Source organism: Capra hircus, chromosome 16 (assembly GCF_001704415.2).
Source record: "Capra hircus breed San Clemente chromosome 16, ASM170441v1, whole genome shotgun sequence".
NCBI classification, from domain to species: Eukaryota; Metazoa; Chordata; class Mammalia; order Artiodactyla; family Bovidae; genus Capra; species Capra hircus.
This window is the reverse complement of record NC_030823.1, coordinates 50,934,873-50,951,781: the sequence shown is the minus strand read 5'-3', so window position 1 is coordinate 50,951,781 and position 16,909 is coordinate 50,934,873. Positions and strand designations below refer to the sequence as shown.

Genomic DNA, 16,909 nt, shown 5'->3' with positions numbered 1-16,909 from the left:
CTCCAAGCCAAGGCTAGAACCAAGATCCTCTGACCCCAGACCAGGGCCCATCCCGCCTAGCTGTGTGATGCTGGCCGAGGCCTTGGACTTGTCTGTGGGGGACAGTTATCAAAGCGAAGTCTCCTAGGACCTCAGGAGCCAAAGGAAGCTCACAGAGTTAAGCATGCCCATGATGGTGGGGGAACTGAGGTTGGGCAAGGGAAAAGCTGAGAGCCTGGTCCCTGTCTGCCCAGTGGGGTTCTCACTGCAGCACTGCCCCTGTGGGTGAGAAGAGACCACCGCCACCCCCCCCCTCATGCTCAGAGTTAGTTAGTGTTAGTCACTCAGTCGTGTCTGGCTCTTTTCAACCCCATGGAGTGTAGCCCGCCAGTCCATGGAATTCTCCAGGCAGGAATACTGGAGTGGGTTGCCATTCCCTTCTCCAGGGGATCTTCCAGACCCAAGGATTGAACCAGGGTCTCTAGCATTGTGGGCAGATTCTCTGCCATCTGAGCCTCCAGGGCAGGTGTGTCTCACGCTCAGAAGGGCCCCGTAAAATCCCTCACTCTCCAGGCCCACAGCCCCCGGAAGCTCAGAAGCCGACAGTTAACCTGTACTGTTTTTACAAGACAGCTGTGTCCTCGCATTGCCTGGGCACTGGAGGTGGGGGTCTGCTGTGCTGGGGTCAGGGGACATCTCTTCTCTCTCTGGTCTCCACCTCCTAAGAGTCGTGTTTGCAGAAATTGAACTGGGGCTGACGCCACTCACCCTGCCCCGCGTCTGGGTTAGGTACTGTAGGGACCGAGCCAGGGAAGGAGGAAGGAATCTGCCGTGGAAAGGCAGAACTCAGGAGCTTGAGAAAAGTGAGGTCCCCAGAGAAGCGCCATGGTCTTGGGCCGCACCTGGGCCCCTGGTTCCACCCTCTAGCTCACTCTCTATACATCTGGCCTCAAGTTAGAAAAATCAGTCCCTCCCCACACACCCTCCCACCCCTGGAGTCCCCACATTCCCAGGAGCCCGGCTGGTTTCCCGCAGGGTTTGCCGGGCATGACATCTTCATCACCATGGCAGTGGTTCCGGTGGCCCAGCTGCCGGCTCGGGACACGCCTGGGTGAAGCCGGTGGTGGAGAAGGAGAACAGAGCACTGGGGAACTTGGGGAGGAGGCAGGAGACTGGTCTCAGAGAGAGAGATCGTCATTCTTGCTCACGGAGCATCACCTGTCACCTCGTCTTGTGTTAGGAATGTTTGGAGAATGTCAAACAGAGTTTTGAAGGAGAAATAAAAGTATGCTTATGACAAAGGAAGGAAGGACACTTTCATTGTATAATTTTCATAGCTGTATGTCTGTAGTTTACATTATTTCTTGGGGAGTTTGTCAGGCTAACCTCCCTATTTCCCTAAATAGTTACAATTCTGATTCCCCCTTTGGGGAGCCCCCCATCTGTTGGGGTGACAGCACCTGGATGCACAGGCGCGTTCAGGCTCAATGGAGAGACACACCCCCGCTTCCCCACCTGAGGCCTGCACAGGCATCCCCAGGCGCCCCCAGATCCTGTTCCTCTGTGTGAGTTCCCTAGAGTGGGTTGTGGATGTGCTCCTGAAAAGCTGGGTGGACGACACAGCAGCTTCTTGGTTCTCACCGTGGTTCCAGAGGCATCTTGTCTTCATTTGTAAGTGGTCTTCACTTGGCATTCATTCCAAGAGATTCAGCGTCCGTGTTTTCTCGATCCTCAGCCTGCCAGGGGTCCAACCCAGCGTCAGGCCCAGCAGGCCTGGAATTCCAGCCTCGCTGACCTAAGTTGCTGCTCTGGCAAGCTGGCCATGAAGGAGACAAGTCCAGCTGCAGGAGCCAGGAAACTAAAAGCTATAATTTAAAGCCCCCCGCCCCATGGACCTCCCTGCTGGTCCAGTGGTGCAGAATCCACCTGCCAATGCAAGGGACACGGGTTCGATCACTGATCTGGGAAGATTCCACATGTCACAGAGCAGTGAAGCCCGTGCACCCAGCTATTGAACCCATGCTCTAGAGCCCGTGAGCCACAGCTGTGGAAGCCCACGCACCCTAGGGCCTGTGCTCCACAGTGGAGAAGCCACCACAATGTGTGAGCCCTGCTTGCCACAAGTAGACAAAGCCCACATGCAGCAAAGAAGACCCAGATGTTAATTAATTAATTTTTTAAATTAATAAAGCCACCCCCAAGACCCAGAGTCCCCACTGCAAGATCTCTCTGTGGCTCCTTGCACGTGCCAACACTGCTCCAGCCGACCTGCCTCTGCCCTGTTCTGCAGGTGGTGCTGGGCTGGGGGAGGAGGGTGGAAATGCAGCTTACGTCAGGCTCTGAGCCACAGCGCAGGGTCCCCGGTCCTTATGCCATACTTTTTCATATCAGAAGCTAAGTTTGTAGGTTCAGCATCCAGGACGAGATGGGGGGCACCACCATTGCCTGCCCCATATCATTGCCCTCAGCTAGCTGTGGAGCCAGGACCCTCTGGGATTTGGGGGGCTTCCCTGTAGAGGCAGCATAAGGCCAGGTCAAGTGTTTGGGCCTTGGGGTCAGATGTGGCTGTGTGACACCGAGCAAATGACTTAACCACTCTGCGCCATCACAGGCTGGAAGCTTCCAGAGCTGAGGAGTTGCTTTGCCCCTTTCCCACCACCTCCACAGTTCTTTCCTCAGTGTTCTCTCCACAGAGCGGGGAGGGGACAGAGTTCTGGGGACCCTGGAAAAGCAGGGGGGGCCACCCTGATGCTGGAGCCTGCCCTGCACAAGCCTGAGCGTGCCTGTCTTCACTCCCTTCACTGCAGAGCCAGTGCAGTGAGCAGAATCTGGAGGGAGCACCTGTTGCCAGGAGGCTGCGTGGAATGCCCTGTGTGCTGTGTGTGTGTGTGTGTGTGTGTGTGTGTGTGTGTGTGTGTGTGAGACAGCGTCACTGGGATACAATTCACCCAGCATACAATCCATCCATTTGCAGTACATAATTCAATTGTTTTTATTATATTCACATGTATTCAGCTATACATCAGTATTAGAGTATTTGCATCACTTTAAATGGGGGTGCATCACTTTGAATCCAGCCCTTTGGCTACACCCCCAAGTCTCCAGCCCCCACGCCTTCTACCACCCCAGCCCAAGACAATCACTAATCTTTCAATCTCCACAAATTTCCCTATTCTGGACATTCCATATACATGGAATCCTACAGCATGTGGCCCTTTGTGGTTGGCTCCTTTCACTTAGCATAATATTGTCAAGATTCATCACGTTGCAGCATGAATCATTGTTTCTTTTTATTGTCAAATAATATATGTTATATGGATTGCTACATTGTTGAAAATTCATTCATCAATTAACGGCCATTTGGTCCTTTCCCCTTTGGCTATTATGATTAAAGATGCTGTGAACACATGTATACACGTTTCTGTGTGGACATATGTTTTCATTGCTCTTAGATAAATGCCTAGGAGTGGAATTGCTGGATCATAGGGAAACTTGATGATTAATCACTTGAGAAACTCTCAGGCTGTCATTCCCACCAGCAGTGTAAGAGGGTCCTAGTTTCTCCATATCCTCGTCAACACTTGTTACTGTCTTCTTTTTATATTTTAGCCATGCTGAGTATGAAATAGCATCTCACTATGGGTTTGATTTGCATTTCCCTGAAGACTGAGGATGTAGCCACCTTTTCAGGTGTTTATTGGCCATTTCTCGGGGAAATATCTGTTCAGGTCTTTTGCCTGTTTGAGCTTTCCAAGTCCTTTATATGCTCTTCCTTCATATAAGCCCCTTATCAGATATGACTTACAATATGTCCTCCTGTTCCTTGCATTGTCTGTTTACTTCCTCCATGATGTCCTTTGAAGCACAAAGTTTTTAATTTTGATGAAGTGCCATCTCTCTGTTTTTGCCTCTGTTGCTCATACTTTTGGTCCCATAACTTGCTGAGTGTTTTTAATCAGACACTTTTCCCCATGAAGGGAATGGCACAGTGAACTATTGGGCTGGGCTAAGTTCTGGTGGCTCATATTGGACTCTGAGAGGTCATTTCAGCAGGAAATAAAGGGTCCCATCAGCTTCCTGGGTGGAGGGAGTCACAACCTCACCAGGCCTCCAGCTCTTTCACTCGATCTAGCCAGTTCAGGGCGGGAACAGACCTTCAGTCAGGGACTGCCTCCCCCCAGCCCTCGGCTGGGTCAGTAAAAGTAAGAAATGAGAATTGGGACTCTATAGAGATAGGAGGGCCTGAGTTTGAATCCAGGGAATGCCACTGAGTGATGTGGGAGCCTGGGACAGAAACGTCCTCTTTCTGAATCCTGTTTCCTCCCCTGTTCATGAAGGGGTAGAGAAAAGGGTCCCTTCTCAGTGTTTGCATTCGGGCTGACAGGCAGCTAGGATCTTGGGAACTGACTCAGTCCTCTGTCCTCCAGCCATGAAAGCCGACCGGAAGCGCCTAAAGGGTGAGAAGACGGACCTGGTGAACCAGATGCAGCAGCTGTATGCCACGCTGGAGAGCCGCGAGGAGCAGCTTCGCGACTTCATTCGCAACTACGAGCAGCACCGCAAGGTCGGCACCCCACCCAGCCCCGATCCTCCAGACACCAGACCCTGGCTCCCCACCCAGCACAGGGCCCGACCTCGAACCTCAGAACACAGGAGGACTACTCGTGCCCTCTTACACTCACGGGGGAAATCCCTGAAGTGTCGGGCCTGGATCTGGGTGCTGAGATGAACACACTCAGCCCCTAATCATAGCTCTGTGTCTCCTGGGCAAACCAGCCTGGACAGGAGGCCCAGTTGGTGACAGTGTAGGCTCCGGATTCCAGCTGGTCTGGGTTCAGATCCCAGCTCCCCATGTGTATGCCCTTGGGCATCTCCTTAACCTCTCAGAGCCTCAGTTTCCTCATCTGCAAAATGGCGATCATGGTGCAGACCTTGAAGAGCTATGATGAGGACCCTGTGAGATGATGGATACAGAGCATTACACATGAGGCTCAGTAAATGTCAACTTTGCGTAGTAAGAGTGTGAAGAGAGAGTGGGGAGAACCATGAGATAGCAGGAAATTCTGCCTCCCAGGAGAGAGTCCTGGAAGGCTTCACAGAGGTGGTGACATACAAGTCAGGCTCTGTGGGGTGAGTAGGAGTTTCTGGTCAGATGACTGGGGAATTTGGTTCAGTCAATATCTGGTATATCTTCTGTGGTCCTGCCATAGAGAGCTTCTCAGGAGGCACTAGTGGTAAAGAACCTGCCTGACAATTTAGGAGATGTAAGAGACGTGGGTTTGATCTCTGGGTTGGAAGATCCTCTGGAGGAGGGCATGGCAACCCACACCAGTATTCTTGCCTGGAGGGTCCCATGGACAGAGAAGCCTGGTAGGCTACAGTTCATAGGGTCGCAAAGAGTCGGACATGACTTAGCACACGTACATGCCATACAGAGTACTGAAACACAAAGGAAAGAGAGTCAGTCCCCAGAAGCAAGCAGGCCTTGTGAGCCGCTGTGTTTGCAGGGGGAGAGTTGTAACCTCCTGGTGAGCAGGACAGAAAATCTATTGAAAACTGCCCTGTGCCTGATACCACATGACAGTGAGTGAGACCGAGGTTTGCTTGTACTCTGCAGAGAAAATGGAGGTGGGAGACTTGTAAGTTTCCTCAGGCATAGGAGTTTTGAGCAGTTCTTCCAACAGCTGGTGGGCTGGTTGCATGAGTACACTCACAGGTGTTGCCTCTGAGCCGGAGTCCGCAGGCAGGAACTTCAGAGACAGGATCTGAATTTAAATGCTTCATCCCCACAGCCCTCTTTGGTCTGCAGCACTGACTCTTCCTCTCACTGCCCAAGTATACAGCTCCCTTCCTTTCCAGAATGAAAACAGCCCTGGGGGAGCTCCCTGGGCCAGGCATCCACAGCCTCTGAATGGTCCACAGTTTCCCAGCTGCCCTTGGTGTCAGCCCCAAGCAGCAGGGCCCCAGCTTCTCATGCTTGTCCTTCTACAGTGGGTGAGCTCAGTCCCTGGAAGTTGGCCTCCCCATGCCTGTCACTTGCAGACAGAGAGTGGCACTGAGTCAGCAACCTGTGGAAGCAGAGAGGTGGAATGGGAACCACTGCTACCTGCTTTCTTGGTCCTCTTCTCTGAGTCCCAGATTTCCTCTGTGTCCTCACTTGGCAGAAGGGTCAAGGGAGTTCTCTAGGGTCTCTTATAAGGGCACTAATCCCATTCATGAGGGCTCTACCCTCATGACCTAAGCACCTCCCAGAGGTCCCACCTCCTAAAATAATCACATTCTCTCTCTCTCTCTTTTTTAAGTATTTATTTATTTGGCTGTGCCAGGTCTTAGTTGTGGCATGCAGGATCTCTAGTTGTGGAATGTGGGATCTAGGCCTCTGACCAGGGATTGAACTCAGGCCCCCTGCATTGGGAGTGTGAAGTCTTAGCCACTGGACCACTAGGGAAGGCCCTGGGGTTTCAACATATGAATTTTGGTGGGACAAACATTTGGACTATAAGACTACCACCTCTCTCAGTCCACCTCTGTCCATTCTCCTTTCCTAGCTGAAGCATCTGTAGTAGGTCCCAAGAACCTGATCTTTCTCCAGCAGGTGAGACAGAGAGAACCTTTGCTCAAGTGGCCCCATGCCCATCCACAGGGAAATATGGTCACCCTTGTTTGAGGCCAGGTGACACGGGGCAGGGGCCAGAGTATCAGCCCACAGTGATACCTGCTTCCAGGGATGTGCTGTCCCCAAGGGCAAGGGGCAGGCCCCAGGCTGTCCTTGTCCTTGACACCACTTGTCCTCAAGTCATCAGCTTCCTTGTGTGTTAGTCAGTGTTCTCCAGAGAAGTGATGTATATATATATATAGAGAGAGAGAGAGAGAGAGAGCGCGTGATTTATTAGAAGGAATTGGCCCACGTGATCATGGAGGCCAACAAGTCCCATGATCTGCCATCTACAAGCTGGAAATCCAAGAGAGCCAGTGCCTCATCCAGGCAGAGGCCAGAGGCCTGAGAGCCAAGCTGTAAGTTCCATCCGAGGTCAGGAGAAGACCCATCCCCAGTTCAGCTCTCAAGTAGGGAGGGCAGTTTCTTCCTTCCTCCACTTTCTACTCAAGCTTCAAAAGGATTGGATGATGCTCAACTCACACTGGGGAGAGCCATCCACTGAGTCCACCAGTTTAGATGTTGATCTCATCTGAAACAGCATCGCAGACACAGCCAGAAATAATATTTAGCCGAAAATCTGAACGCCCCATGGACCAGTGAAGTTGACACATAAAATTAACCATCACACTTGGCCCTGAAGGCAGGTGACACAGAGATTAAGACCAGATAAGGTTTAGAATCTCACCTCTGCCAGTTGCTAGCCAAGTGGCCTTATCCTTAAAACTGGGATAATGATAGCAAGTACTTGGAGCCCAGCCTTGTTGGCACTGAAGCTTCTGGTGCACAGAAAGCACGGGGCGGGGGGCGGTGGGGGGGATGCTTGCTATTATTGTTGTTGTTGTTGTTGTTATTATTACCACCTCTGTGGATTCAGAGTCAGGCATTTGATCATGAAATTCCGCAGTGGGTTTCAGGGCCCTTCTATGGGCCCCTCATCCACCACAGCCTGGTGATGGTCCCCCCAAGCAAACCCAGAGAAGCACATGGCCGCCCACTGTTAGGAAGCTCCTGGCTGGGCGGGAGCAGTGTAAGAAATAAAAGACAAAGTGGTCTATTTTCAAGAATAGCTAGCTTTGAGTGACAGCTTGCTGATGTAATAGCCGATAGCTATAAGGCTTACAAAACCGGAAAGTCTGGGCAAAAAAAAGGGAGGGCGGGATGCCTAGGATTTTCACAGGGGTTCATTGTATTGGTGAATTTAAAACATAAGAACAGGAATAGGGTTTCACTGGGCTCATCCTATTGGTAAATTCAAAACATAAGAATGTAAATGGGTGTGCAGGAATGGAGGAAACAAGATGTCAAGGAGGCTGTTCAGTCACTCAGTCGTGTCTAACTCTTTGCAACCCCATGGACTGCAGCATGCCAGGCTTTCTTCTCCTTCACCATCTCCTGGAGCTTGCTCAAACTCAGTCCATTGAGTCGGTGATGCCATCCAACCATCTCATCCTCTGTTTCCCCTTCTCCTGCCTTCAACCTTTCCCAGCATCAGGGTCTTTTCTAATGAGTCAGCTGTTCGCATCAGGTGGCCAAAGTACTGGAGTTTCAGCTTCAGCATCAGTCCTTCCAGTGAATATTCAGGGTTGATTTCCTTTAGGAGTGACTGGTTAGATCTTTTTGCAGGGCTGTCAGGGAGGGGCCAGCCCATAAAGAGGGAGGGAACAAACTTAGGTGGTGTCCCAGCAGATTGTTCACCCCATGGTACTCAGCCAGTGGGGACCTGGGGGAGGGACTCACACGCTACGGTAACTTGCTCTGTGAAACGACTCTGGGTGTTCCTGCCCACCGGACACTCCATCTTGCAAGACAGTCATTAAAGCCTGGCTTCCCCCTACACCTTGTGTCTCCAAGTCCATTCTTTTGAGTTTGGGCTAATGAGAGTGTTTCTCACAGTAGGTCCTAGCTGGCCTCACACAGACCCCAGTCATGGACCCTGCCTCCAGGAGAATGGGAGAGTCTCGGTAAAAAAGCAAGAACCACGCAGAAAAGTAACCCAGACAGGACCTTCTGGGAAGTTCCGAGGGTCCCAGAGGATCTAGGAATGGGGGTGGGGAAAGTATTCCCAGGGTACATGCACCTTGAAGGAGGATAGAGCCAGATCAGAAAAGCAAAGAGGGGGGAATTCCCTGGTGGTCCAGTGATTAGGTCTTGGCACTTTCACTGCTATAGCCTGGGTTTGATCCCTGGTCAGGGAACTAAAATCCTGCAAACTGTGTGGTGTAAATAAATAAAATAAGAAAAGAAGGCATGTGATGCTTATGATAAAAGGCTAAGAGGATCAAAAAGAAAAGGCCATTTCACACACTCTGACAATGGCCATCTTCAGAAGCCACCTATCACCCCCTGACACAGGATGACTTACTGTTTGCAGGCATTGTTGTAATCTCTTTGCATCTGGTATTTTTCCAGCAACCCTATGCGGTATGATTGTCCCTGTTAGCCCCATTTCACAGAGGTGAAAGCTGAGACGTAGGTCAAGTCGCTCACGCAGGGTCACACAGTTATGTAAAGAGAGGAAGCAGGATACAAACCCAGGCATTTAGGCTCTGATGCTCATTTGCATAACACCTGGCCCATACTGGCCTCCCACACTGCTCTGTACCTGTATAGATGAACAAATGAGTTGCTTTTGAGATTCACTGTTTACAGGGCAACCCAAGGCACACCACAGAGAAGAGATCGTGGCCACGCCCATCAGCTGTGGGAGGTGTGCTGTGCCTGGCGGTGGCACTGTGACCGACCTGGGGTTTAATAACAAGCATTTCTTCTATTAATATCTTTCAACTAGGGCATCAAACTCATTTTTATAATTGTGCTGATACTTGGGAATAAAAATCCCCATGGGGAGCCACCTTCCTCCAGCGTGGTGCCATTTTTCTTAAGTCACAGATAACTGGGGGCATCTCTTAAGTCCAGCAAGAAGAGAGGTGTGGTGTGACGCTGAGGCCTTGTGGCTGCAGCAGCCCCAGGCAGGCATAGACGGTCACCACTGAGCATCAGTGTCACTCGCATGGAATAGCTTCATAAGATCCTACAGAGTCATTCAGAAAAACAGAATTTGGAAAACACTCAATTTTTTAAACTGCTATCTTATTTTATGGGGAGCTGCTGTTGTTTAGTCGCTAAGTCATGTCCGACTCTTTTGCGACCCAGTGAAATGCAGCCCACCAGGCTCCTCTGTCCATGGGACTTCCCAGGCAAGAATACTGGAGTGGGTTGCTGTTTCCTCCTCCAGGGCATCTTCCCGACCCAGGGATTGAATCCAGGTCTCCTTCATTGACAGAGTCTTTACCATCTGAGCTACCAGGGAAGCCCAGCAACACTGTGACGATATTTATTCATTGTTGAATCCAACCCCAGTTTACAAATGGGAGGACTGAGGCACCAAAGCGTCCAGTAACTGACCCAGAGCTGTATATTTAGGGCTAGTTTGGAGACGCTAAAACCACAAATTTTGGTTTTATTCCACCTCATCCAAGATCTTGCAACTTTTTTTTGTTTTAATGGCTTGCATTTTATGTGCAAGAAAAAATGTCCCAGTGAACAGGATGAATGGAACCTCAGGTCCCCACCGCTCTTGATGTCCAGCCACTCAGCCTGCCATGGCTCACCCAGCTCTTCTGGGGGCCCCCCTGCAGGCCTCACCCAGAGCAGGTAATAGGAGCCCAGGTCTCTGAGCTGGGGGTTGGGGGTAGGAGGGGAGAGGATGGGCAGGGAAGGTCAGCACAGGCACAGGCTTAGAAATGAGCGATTTGGGGCCCAACCAGAACGTTCACAGAATTGCAGTATCCCAGGAAGCTAAGCCAGAGGCATGTTCCCTGTCACAGGTCCATGGTTTGGAGTGGGACTGGGGGACTCTCCATAAACACAACTGAGGAAGGTCTCAGCAAGCTGGGCAATGGCTGGGCCCTGAGAGATCTTGGGTGGTGAAGTCAAAACAGACCACCTTGCCATTACCCCCCTGGCCAGACCTGTCTCCCCCTGAAGCCCCCTCCTCATTATGCCCCTACTTCTGTCCGGTGAGCTCCAGCTGCCAGGGCTCAGCTCCCAGCTGCCCAAAGGGACCTCAGCTGCCAGCTTGACATCTGAGGCCCCACACAATCAGGCTAAGTCCTACCTTCATAAATTCTAGCCATCCTGACCCCCATCAGGTTCTAGCCCCTTGGGCAGGTCTCCTTCAATTCCTTTCCTGCCTTTGTTGCTATCAAGGATTGAGAACCTCCACCACACTATTTGTGGGGCTGCAGAAGTTATTTTACCTCTATGGCCTCAGTTTACTCATCTGTAAAATGGGGATAATCACAGTCCGTGCCTCACAGGTGGTTGTTTAAATATAATAATGCAGCTGAAACCCTCAGCACCATACTTGACATGTGTACGGAACATTCCATGACAGTTGTTACTGAGCCCTGTACTCCTGCCAGGGGTGTGGTCGTGGGTGTCAGAGTCTTTACTGAGGCAGAAAGCACCTACAGCCTCCGCCACCCACCGACCTACCCCCCGCCAACCCCCACAGCCTGAACCTCCAATCTGCTCACAACTAGTGGAGCTAGGGACAGCAAAGAGACACGGAGACAAAGCTGATCCTGAGGGTTCTAGTGGACCTTCTTTTTAATTTGGGAATATGTGGTAGGCAGTCTCTTGTACACCAACCAGCTCTCAGTGGTTCTGATCCACACACTTCATAGCATGGGGATATTCCATGACCAGGCTTGCTGCTAGGTACTGAGGATGGATGCTGGGACATGGTCCCCAGCTTCTGGGGAAAGAGCTGGCTGGTCCATCATGTGACGCAGGGGGCCATACTTGTCAGCTATTGCACTGACCCCACCTGAAGAAAGCTTCAAAAAGGGAAGGAAAGGAGAAATAAGTAGTGGTGGAGTACCTCCCTGCATTGGAGAGCCTGCTTCCAGAACCTGACGGTACAGCTTGCCTGGGATTTTACAATAGTGCCATCTGTTACTTTGCATCTTTTTAAAAAAACATATTTATTTGGCTACATTGGGTCTCAGTTGAGGCAGGCAGGTTTAGTTGCCCCGAGGCATGTGGGATCTTAGTTCTCTGACCAGGGATTGAACCCCTGCCCCCTGCATTACAGATGGATTCTTAACCACTGGACTACTGGGGAAGTTCATGTTACTTTGCATCTTGCGTTACCAGCTTCTTTGACCGTCACTCTGGAGATGTGAAAGTGGCTCTGGCTCACACAGGAGGTGGTTGAGGTGTGGGGAAGTTAACATCACTTTCTCAGTGTGTCACAGCTTGCCATGGATGGAATGGAGACTAACACCTAGGCATCCTGCCCCCAGGAGACAGTCCTAGAAGAGATCGTCCCCCAATACACACCCTACCTGCTCTAGACTCCACTGAGAAGCCAGGGGCTGCTGACACAGACACTCGTGTCCTCCCCGCACCCAAGCTGGAAGAGCTGTCCTGTGCTGGCCTTCAGAGTCAGTCACAGCAACTGCCACGAATGCTTCCTTTTACTCAGCAGTGTTTCTTGGCTGCTGCCCTGGGACCCTGACGTCTGCTGATGAGCTAGAGCAGGCAGAAGGGCTTTTCACTGTAAGCTCCATGGGCACAGAGACTTTTGTCTGATTTGTGCCTGCTGGTGGCATGCATAAATATTGGTTGGATGACAGTGTCAGGTACCGGTATAAGAAACAGGGTGGGAAGGGCTGGGGCCGCTCTTAGATAGATGGTCAGGAAAGGCCTCCTGAAGAAGACATTTGAGGAGCATCCCGAATGAATGAGTGAGCACCTGCTGTGTGCCCTGCTAAGTTGCTTTGGTCGTGTCCAACTCTTTGGGACCCCATGGACTGTAGCCTGCCAGGCGCCTCTGACCATGAGATGCTCCAGTCAAGAATACTGGAGTGGGTGGCCATGCCCTCCTCCAGGGGATCTTCCCGATCCAGGGATCGAACCCACATCTCTTAAGTCTCCGGCGTTGGCTGGCAGGTTCTTTACCACTAGCCGCCACCTGGGAAGCCCTGCTATGTGCCCAGTGCCCTGCTGAACTCTGAACTTGGATTATCTCGTCTGGTTCTCATGGTAATACCCTCAAGGATAGGTGCTATGATCCCATGTAATAGATGAGGAAACTGAGGCACAGTAGTCATTGCAACTCATTCGTTCAGAGCCAGAATTCGACCCAGACTTTCTCTTCCCCTACACCCTAGGCCACAGCTCCAGCTCTGTGACAGCTGCAGAGGGAGGGGCACATGTTTCCCTCAGCCTCTTGGTCTCTGACCATCTGGAAGTCAGGCATTTGGCTGCAAGGCCGTTAGACAAGGCAGGATGCTACCCCCAGCTCGGACCCAAGCTACAGAGACCTTGAGTTTGGCTCCCAATTTAGTGGGTGAAAAGACTGTGGCTGGTTGGGTAGGCAGGGCCCCCTGCCGGGACCCTTTCTCTAGAGGGGAAAGATGCCCCGGACCATGAAATTTGGCTCTTGCTAACAGAGGTCAGGTTCTCTGATCCAGCCAGCTATTCCTTGTCTACTGGATTTCCTGGACGAGCACAGCTGGAGCCCATGGCCCTCCCCTCAGCATCACAGAGAAAACAGCCCATGCAGATGGACCAGTGGGGAGCAGGGCCCAGGGTGAAGGGCAGAGGACTGCCCTGCAGTCAGACACCACAGCTAGTTGAGGGTCCAACCTGTCCCATCATCAGCTGTAACCTTGTAAGATGGTGACAGGGCCCCACGGCACCCAAGGTGGCCGGGCTGTAGATGCCTCTTCTGTCACTGTTTTCCCATGACATACACATTACCAAACAATAGAACAGAGGACCAAGCCCAAACCTACTGTTGACCCTTTTATCAGACTCTGTTTATTTCCTTCACATGGAGTCATTTAATCTTTATAACAGTTCTTTGATAGGGTAGTGTTGATTCCTTGCCCCCATTTCAAATATGGAGAAACGAAGACTTGAGTTAAAAGAACTTATTCATGACATTCGTTGGCTCATTTATCCACTGAAAAAATAATGGCTGAGCATCAACTAATGGTTTGTTTCTATTCCAGTCTCCCAGCTAGTGTGTGGCAGAGACTGGCTTGAACCCAAGGCTTTCTTCCTCCAGGGCCCGAGCATGGGGGACCCCTACCCCCGCACGTTCTGCTAGTCCAGGGGTCAAGGGCCTCTAGGCATCTCCTGGCCAAAGGTTGGCCCCATCCATGCCCCTGGTAATGCTGGCCTCTCCCCGCAGGAAAGCGAGGATGCCGTGAAAGCTCTGGCTAAGGAGAAGGACCTGCTGGAGCGCGAGAAGTGGGAGCTGCGGCGCCAAGCCAAGGAGGCCACGGACCACGCCACAGCACTGCGCTCCCAGCTGGACCTCAAGGACAACCGGATGAAGGAGCTGGAGGCGGAGCTGGCCATGGTGAGACCCCGCCCCTTCGCCCACACAGGCTGGGTGGGGCACCTGCCGGAAGTGATGTCACGTTCTGGGAGCAGGAGGTGCTGGGAGACAAGGCTTGCTGGTGGGTTCACGTGGGAGCCTGGAGGGACGGGACTAAGGCGGGGGGCGGGACCTGGGATGCTCTGCTTTTTTTTCATCTCAACCACACAGCCTTCCATCTGCCTTCCTGGGGCCAGACATGTGGGAATGCTGCGAGACCATCCGCTAACCCTTGGGAGGAAAAACACCAAAAAATTAATAATGGTTATCTCTGGGTAGTAAGATCAGAAGTGGCTTCTATTTACTTTTTTTTTTCCTCCCTATTTTTCCGCCCTATTGTCTTATTGCTTGGATCCTCAAGGGAAAAAAAAATGTTATTTTTTTTTTCTAACCTAAACCAATCCTTCAGAATACTTTCAAACACTATGTTTTCCTCGGAGATGTGCAGCCTGCCTGTGGAGATAGAGTCTAGGTGTTTTCAAGCCTGGTCAGGCAATAGAACCAAGGTCCAGAGCCCTGGAGTTCTGTTCTACCTTCTCCTATGTGACCTTGGGCTGCTCACTGAAGTTCAGTGAGCTTCCGTGACCTTTACCTGGTCCTGGGGTAGGGGTGAGGATCTTTATTCCACCCTGCCTTCCCACCAGGTGTTTGAGAAAGTCCTGGGACCTCGTGATTTAAAGCCCTTGAAACTACCATAGGCTTAATACAATGGTGGGTGGGAGGAGAGTGTGGAGGGGAATTCCTGGGACAGGACCTGGGGAAGTCCCGCCTGGCTCTTAGCCAGAACGCAGTGTTCTGGAGAGCTCTGATGCCAGCTAACAGTGGTTGCTGCCATGGGCTCTGGGTTCAAATACAGCCCCCATTGCTTTCTAGCGGTGTGACCTTGGGCAGAACCCTTCACCCATCTGGCTCTCAGCTCCCTCAGGTGTCAGTAGGGATACCTGCATATAGCCCATGGTTTTCCCAGTGGCTCAGATGGTAAAGAATCTGCCTGCAGTCCAGGACCTGGGTTCAGTCCCTGGGTCGGGAAGATTTCCCGGAGAAAGAAATGACAACCCTCTCCAATGGCCTTGCCTGGAGAATTCTGTGGACAGAGGAGCCTGCATGTACTGCATAGGGCTCTGGTGAGGGTTTCGATGAAATAGTGCAGGAGAAGCACTTAGCCACTCCTGTACAGGGTCAGTGATGATGTGAAAACAGGGAGGATTTAAATAGGCACTTCTTGCAGGACCAGGGGTCACCCAGGGCAGGTCAGGATCCATGGGCCACTTCTTGGGACCAATCCCACCCTCTGCGTCCTGAGTCTCCATGTCCAATGCTGACCCCTAGTGGTGAGAGCTGCCCAGGCTAGAAGTTCCAGCTGCCGAGTCTCTGGGATCTTCCCATCAGTGGGGTCAGTGGTGCCGGCGGCCCTGCTGCCACACGCAGACCAGACAGAAACCTTTCAAGTTGTAGATCTAGGAAGGGGGCTCAGCGTGAGACAAGACCGCTATTCTGACAAGTCTTCCTGGTGTCCTCTGGATGAACAGATGGGTCCTCATCACCATGGACCACTAGCTGCAGGCATCCTGGGCAACTCTGGTGTCTTTCAGGATTAGGAGCCAGCTCACCTCTACTTCCACTCTGAGCATGCCCGGATAACTCAGCCTGCTTTGATTCTAAGAGCCTAAGGCCAGTGGCACTTGGGCTCTTGCCTCCTCCCTCTGGCCAGCATCACACCTCTCTGCTAAATGTGAATAGAGAGGTGAATATTTGCAGCTCAAGGTGGTGGGTTTGCTGTCACATCAGCAGCCCGTAACAACCCCTGTGTTGTTGGTGTGTCCGCTTCCCTGGAGGTCCCCTCTATTGCAGAATTTCACAGCCTAGAGGCCTCCAAGACGGCTGACTCCGGTCAGTGTTGTCTGGCTTCCCTCACTGCACTGCTGGCCAGTCGAGAGCAGATGGAAGGCACTTTCCCTGCATGTGTGCCCCAAGTCCTTGCGTTGTAAGCAACAGAAAGCAGCTCTGGCTAGTTCGAGCACACAGGGTGCGCTGGCAGGAAGTCAAGAGCTCACAGGTGCAATGGGAAAGTAGAGGGTCAGCTTGGAAATGGGCCAGAGCCAAGGCAGCTACAGCCAGTGGCGAAGCCAGGATTCCATCTGGAATGGTCCGCTCAGTGACCCCTGCCAGGAGGATGAAGCTGAACCCTTTGTCCTCTGAATTTCACTTCAGTTTTCAAAAGTCTGATCCAGTACAGGATATCCAAATGGCCCATCTGGGGTCACCTGCTTATTCCTGCTCTAGGAGTTCTGGCTATGGCACCAGTGATGGGTAATTTCATTAAGTGACCTGCCCACAACACTGAAGACCCGAGGCAGCTGCCAGGTGAGGGGCAAGCAGGCCCTGTCCCACATCAGGAAATCATCCCTTCCCTACCCAGCCTCCGCTGGGTTTCACCACATACCCTATGCAGCTGAAAAGGGCTGCTTCACTTGAGTAAGAAAGAGACACAGCTTCCCAAGAAATGAACACCTCTCTTGGTGTTTGGTGACGGCACCTGAGGCTCCCACCCTTGGGGAGGGGACATCTCCTGATAACAACTCCTGGCGGAACTCGGCATTCCCACCCAAGGAGCAGTTTCACCTCTGTAGACACACTGGCTCCACGGCACCACCCTGTGGTGGTGGTTTTGTTCATTTAAAAACTGTTCAGCATGCTATTTTATTGCGATACTAGTCACATACCATAAAATTCATCCTTTTATGATGTACAATTTAGTGGTTTTTAGTATGTTCACAAAGTTGTACAACCATTACCACTATCTAATTCGAGAACACTCAGTCACTCCAGTGAGCTGTATATTCTTACTGTGCCCATTTCACAGATGTGGAAATAGG

The 16,909-nt window shown here is 51.7% G+C and overlaps 1 protein-coding gene across 3 annotated transcripts in view; it reads left to right on the top strand.

Moving 5' to 3' along the window:
• The window catches only part of KAZN (kazrin, periplakin interacting protein), a 527,299-nt gene that overhangs the window by 440,295 nt on the left and 70,095 nt on the right, over positions 1-16,909 (top strand). For all 3 annotated transcript variants that reach the window (XM_018060597.1, XM_018060598.1, XM_018060599.1), the window contains 2 exons: positions 4,407-4,543; positions 13,845-14,015. In XM_018060597.1, the coding sequence (XP_017916086.1) occupies positions 4,407-4,543; positions 13,845-14,015 (308 nt within the window). The remainder of the gene's footprint in view (positions 1-4,406; positions 4,544-13,844; positions 14,016-16,909) is intronic.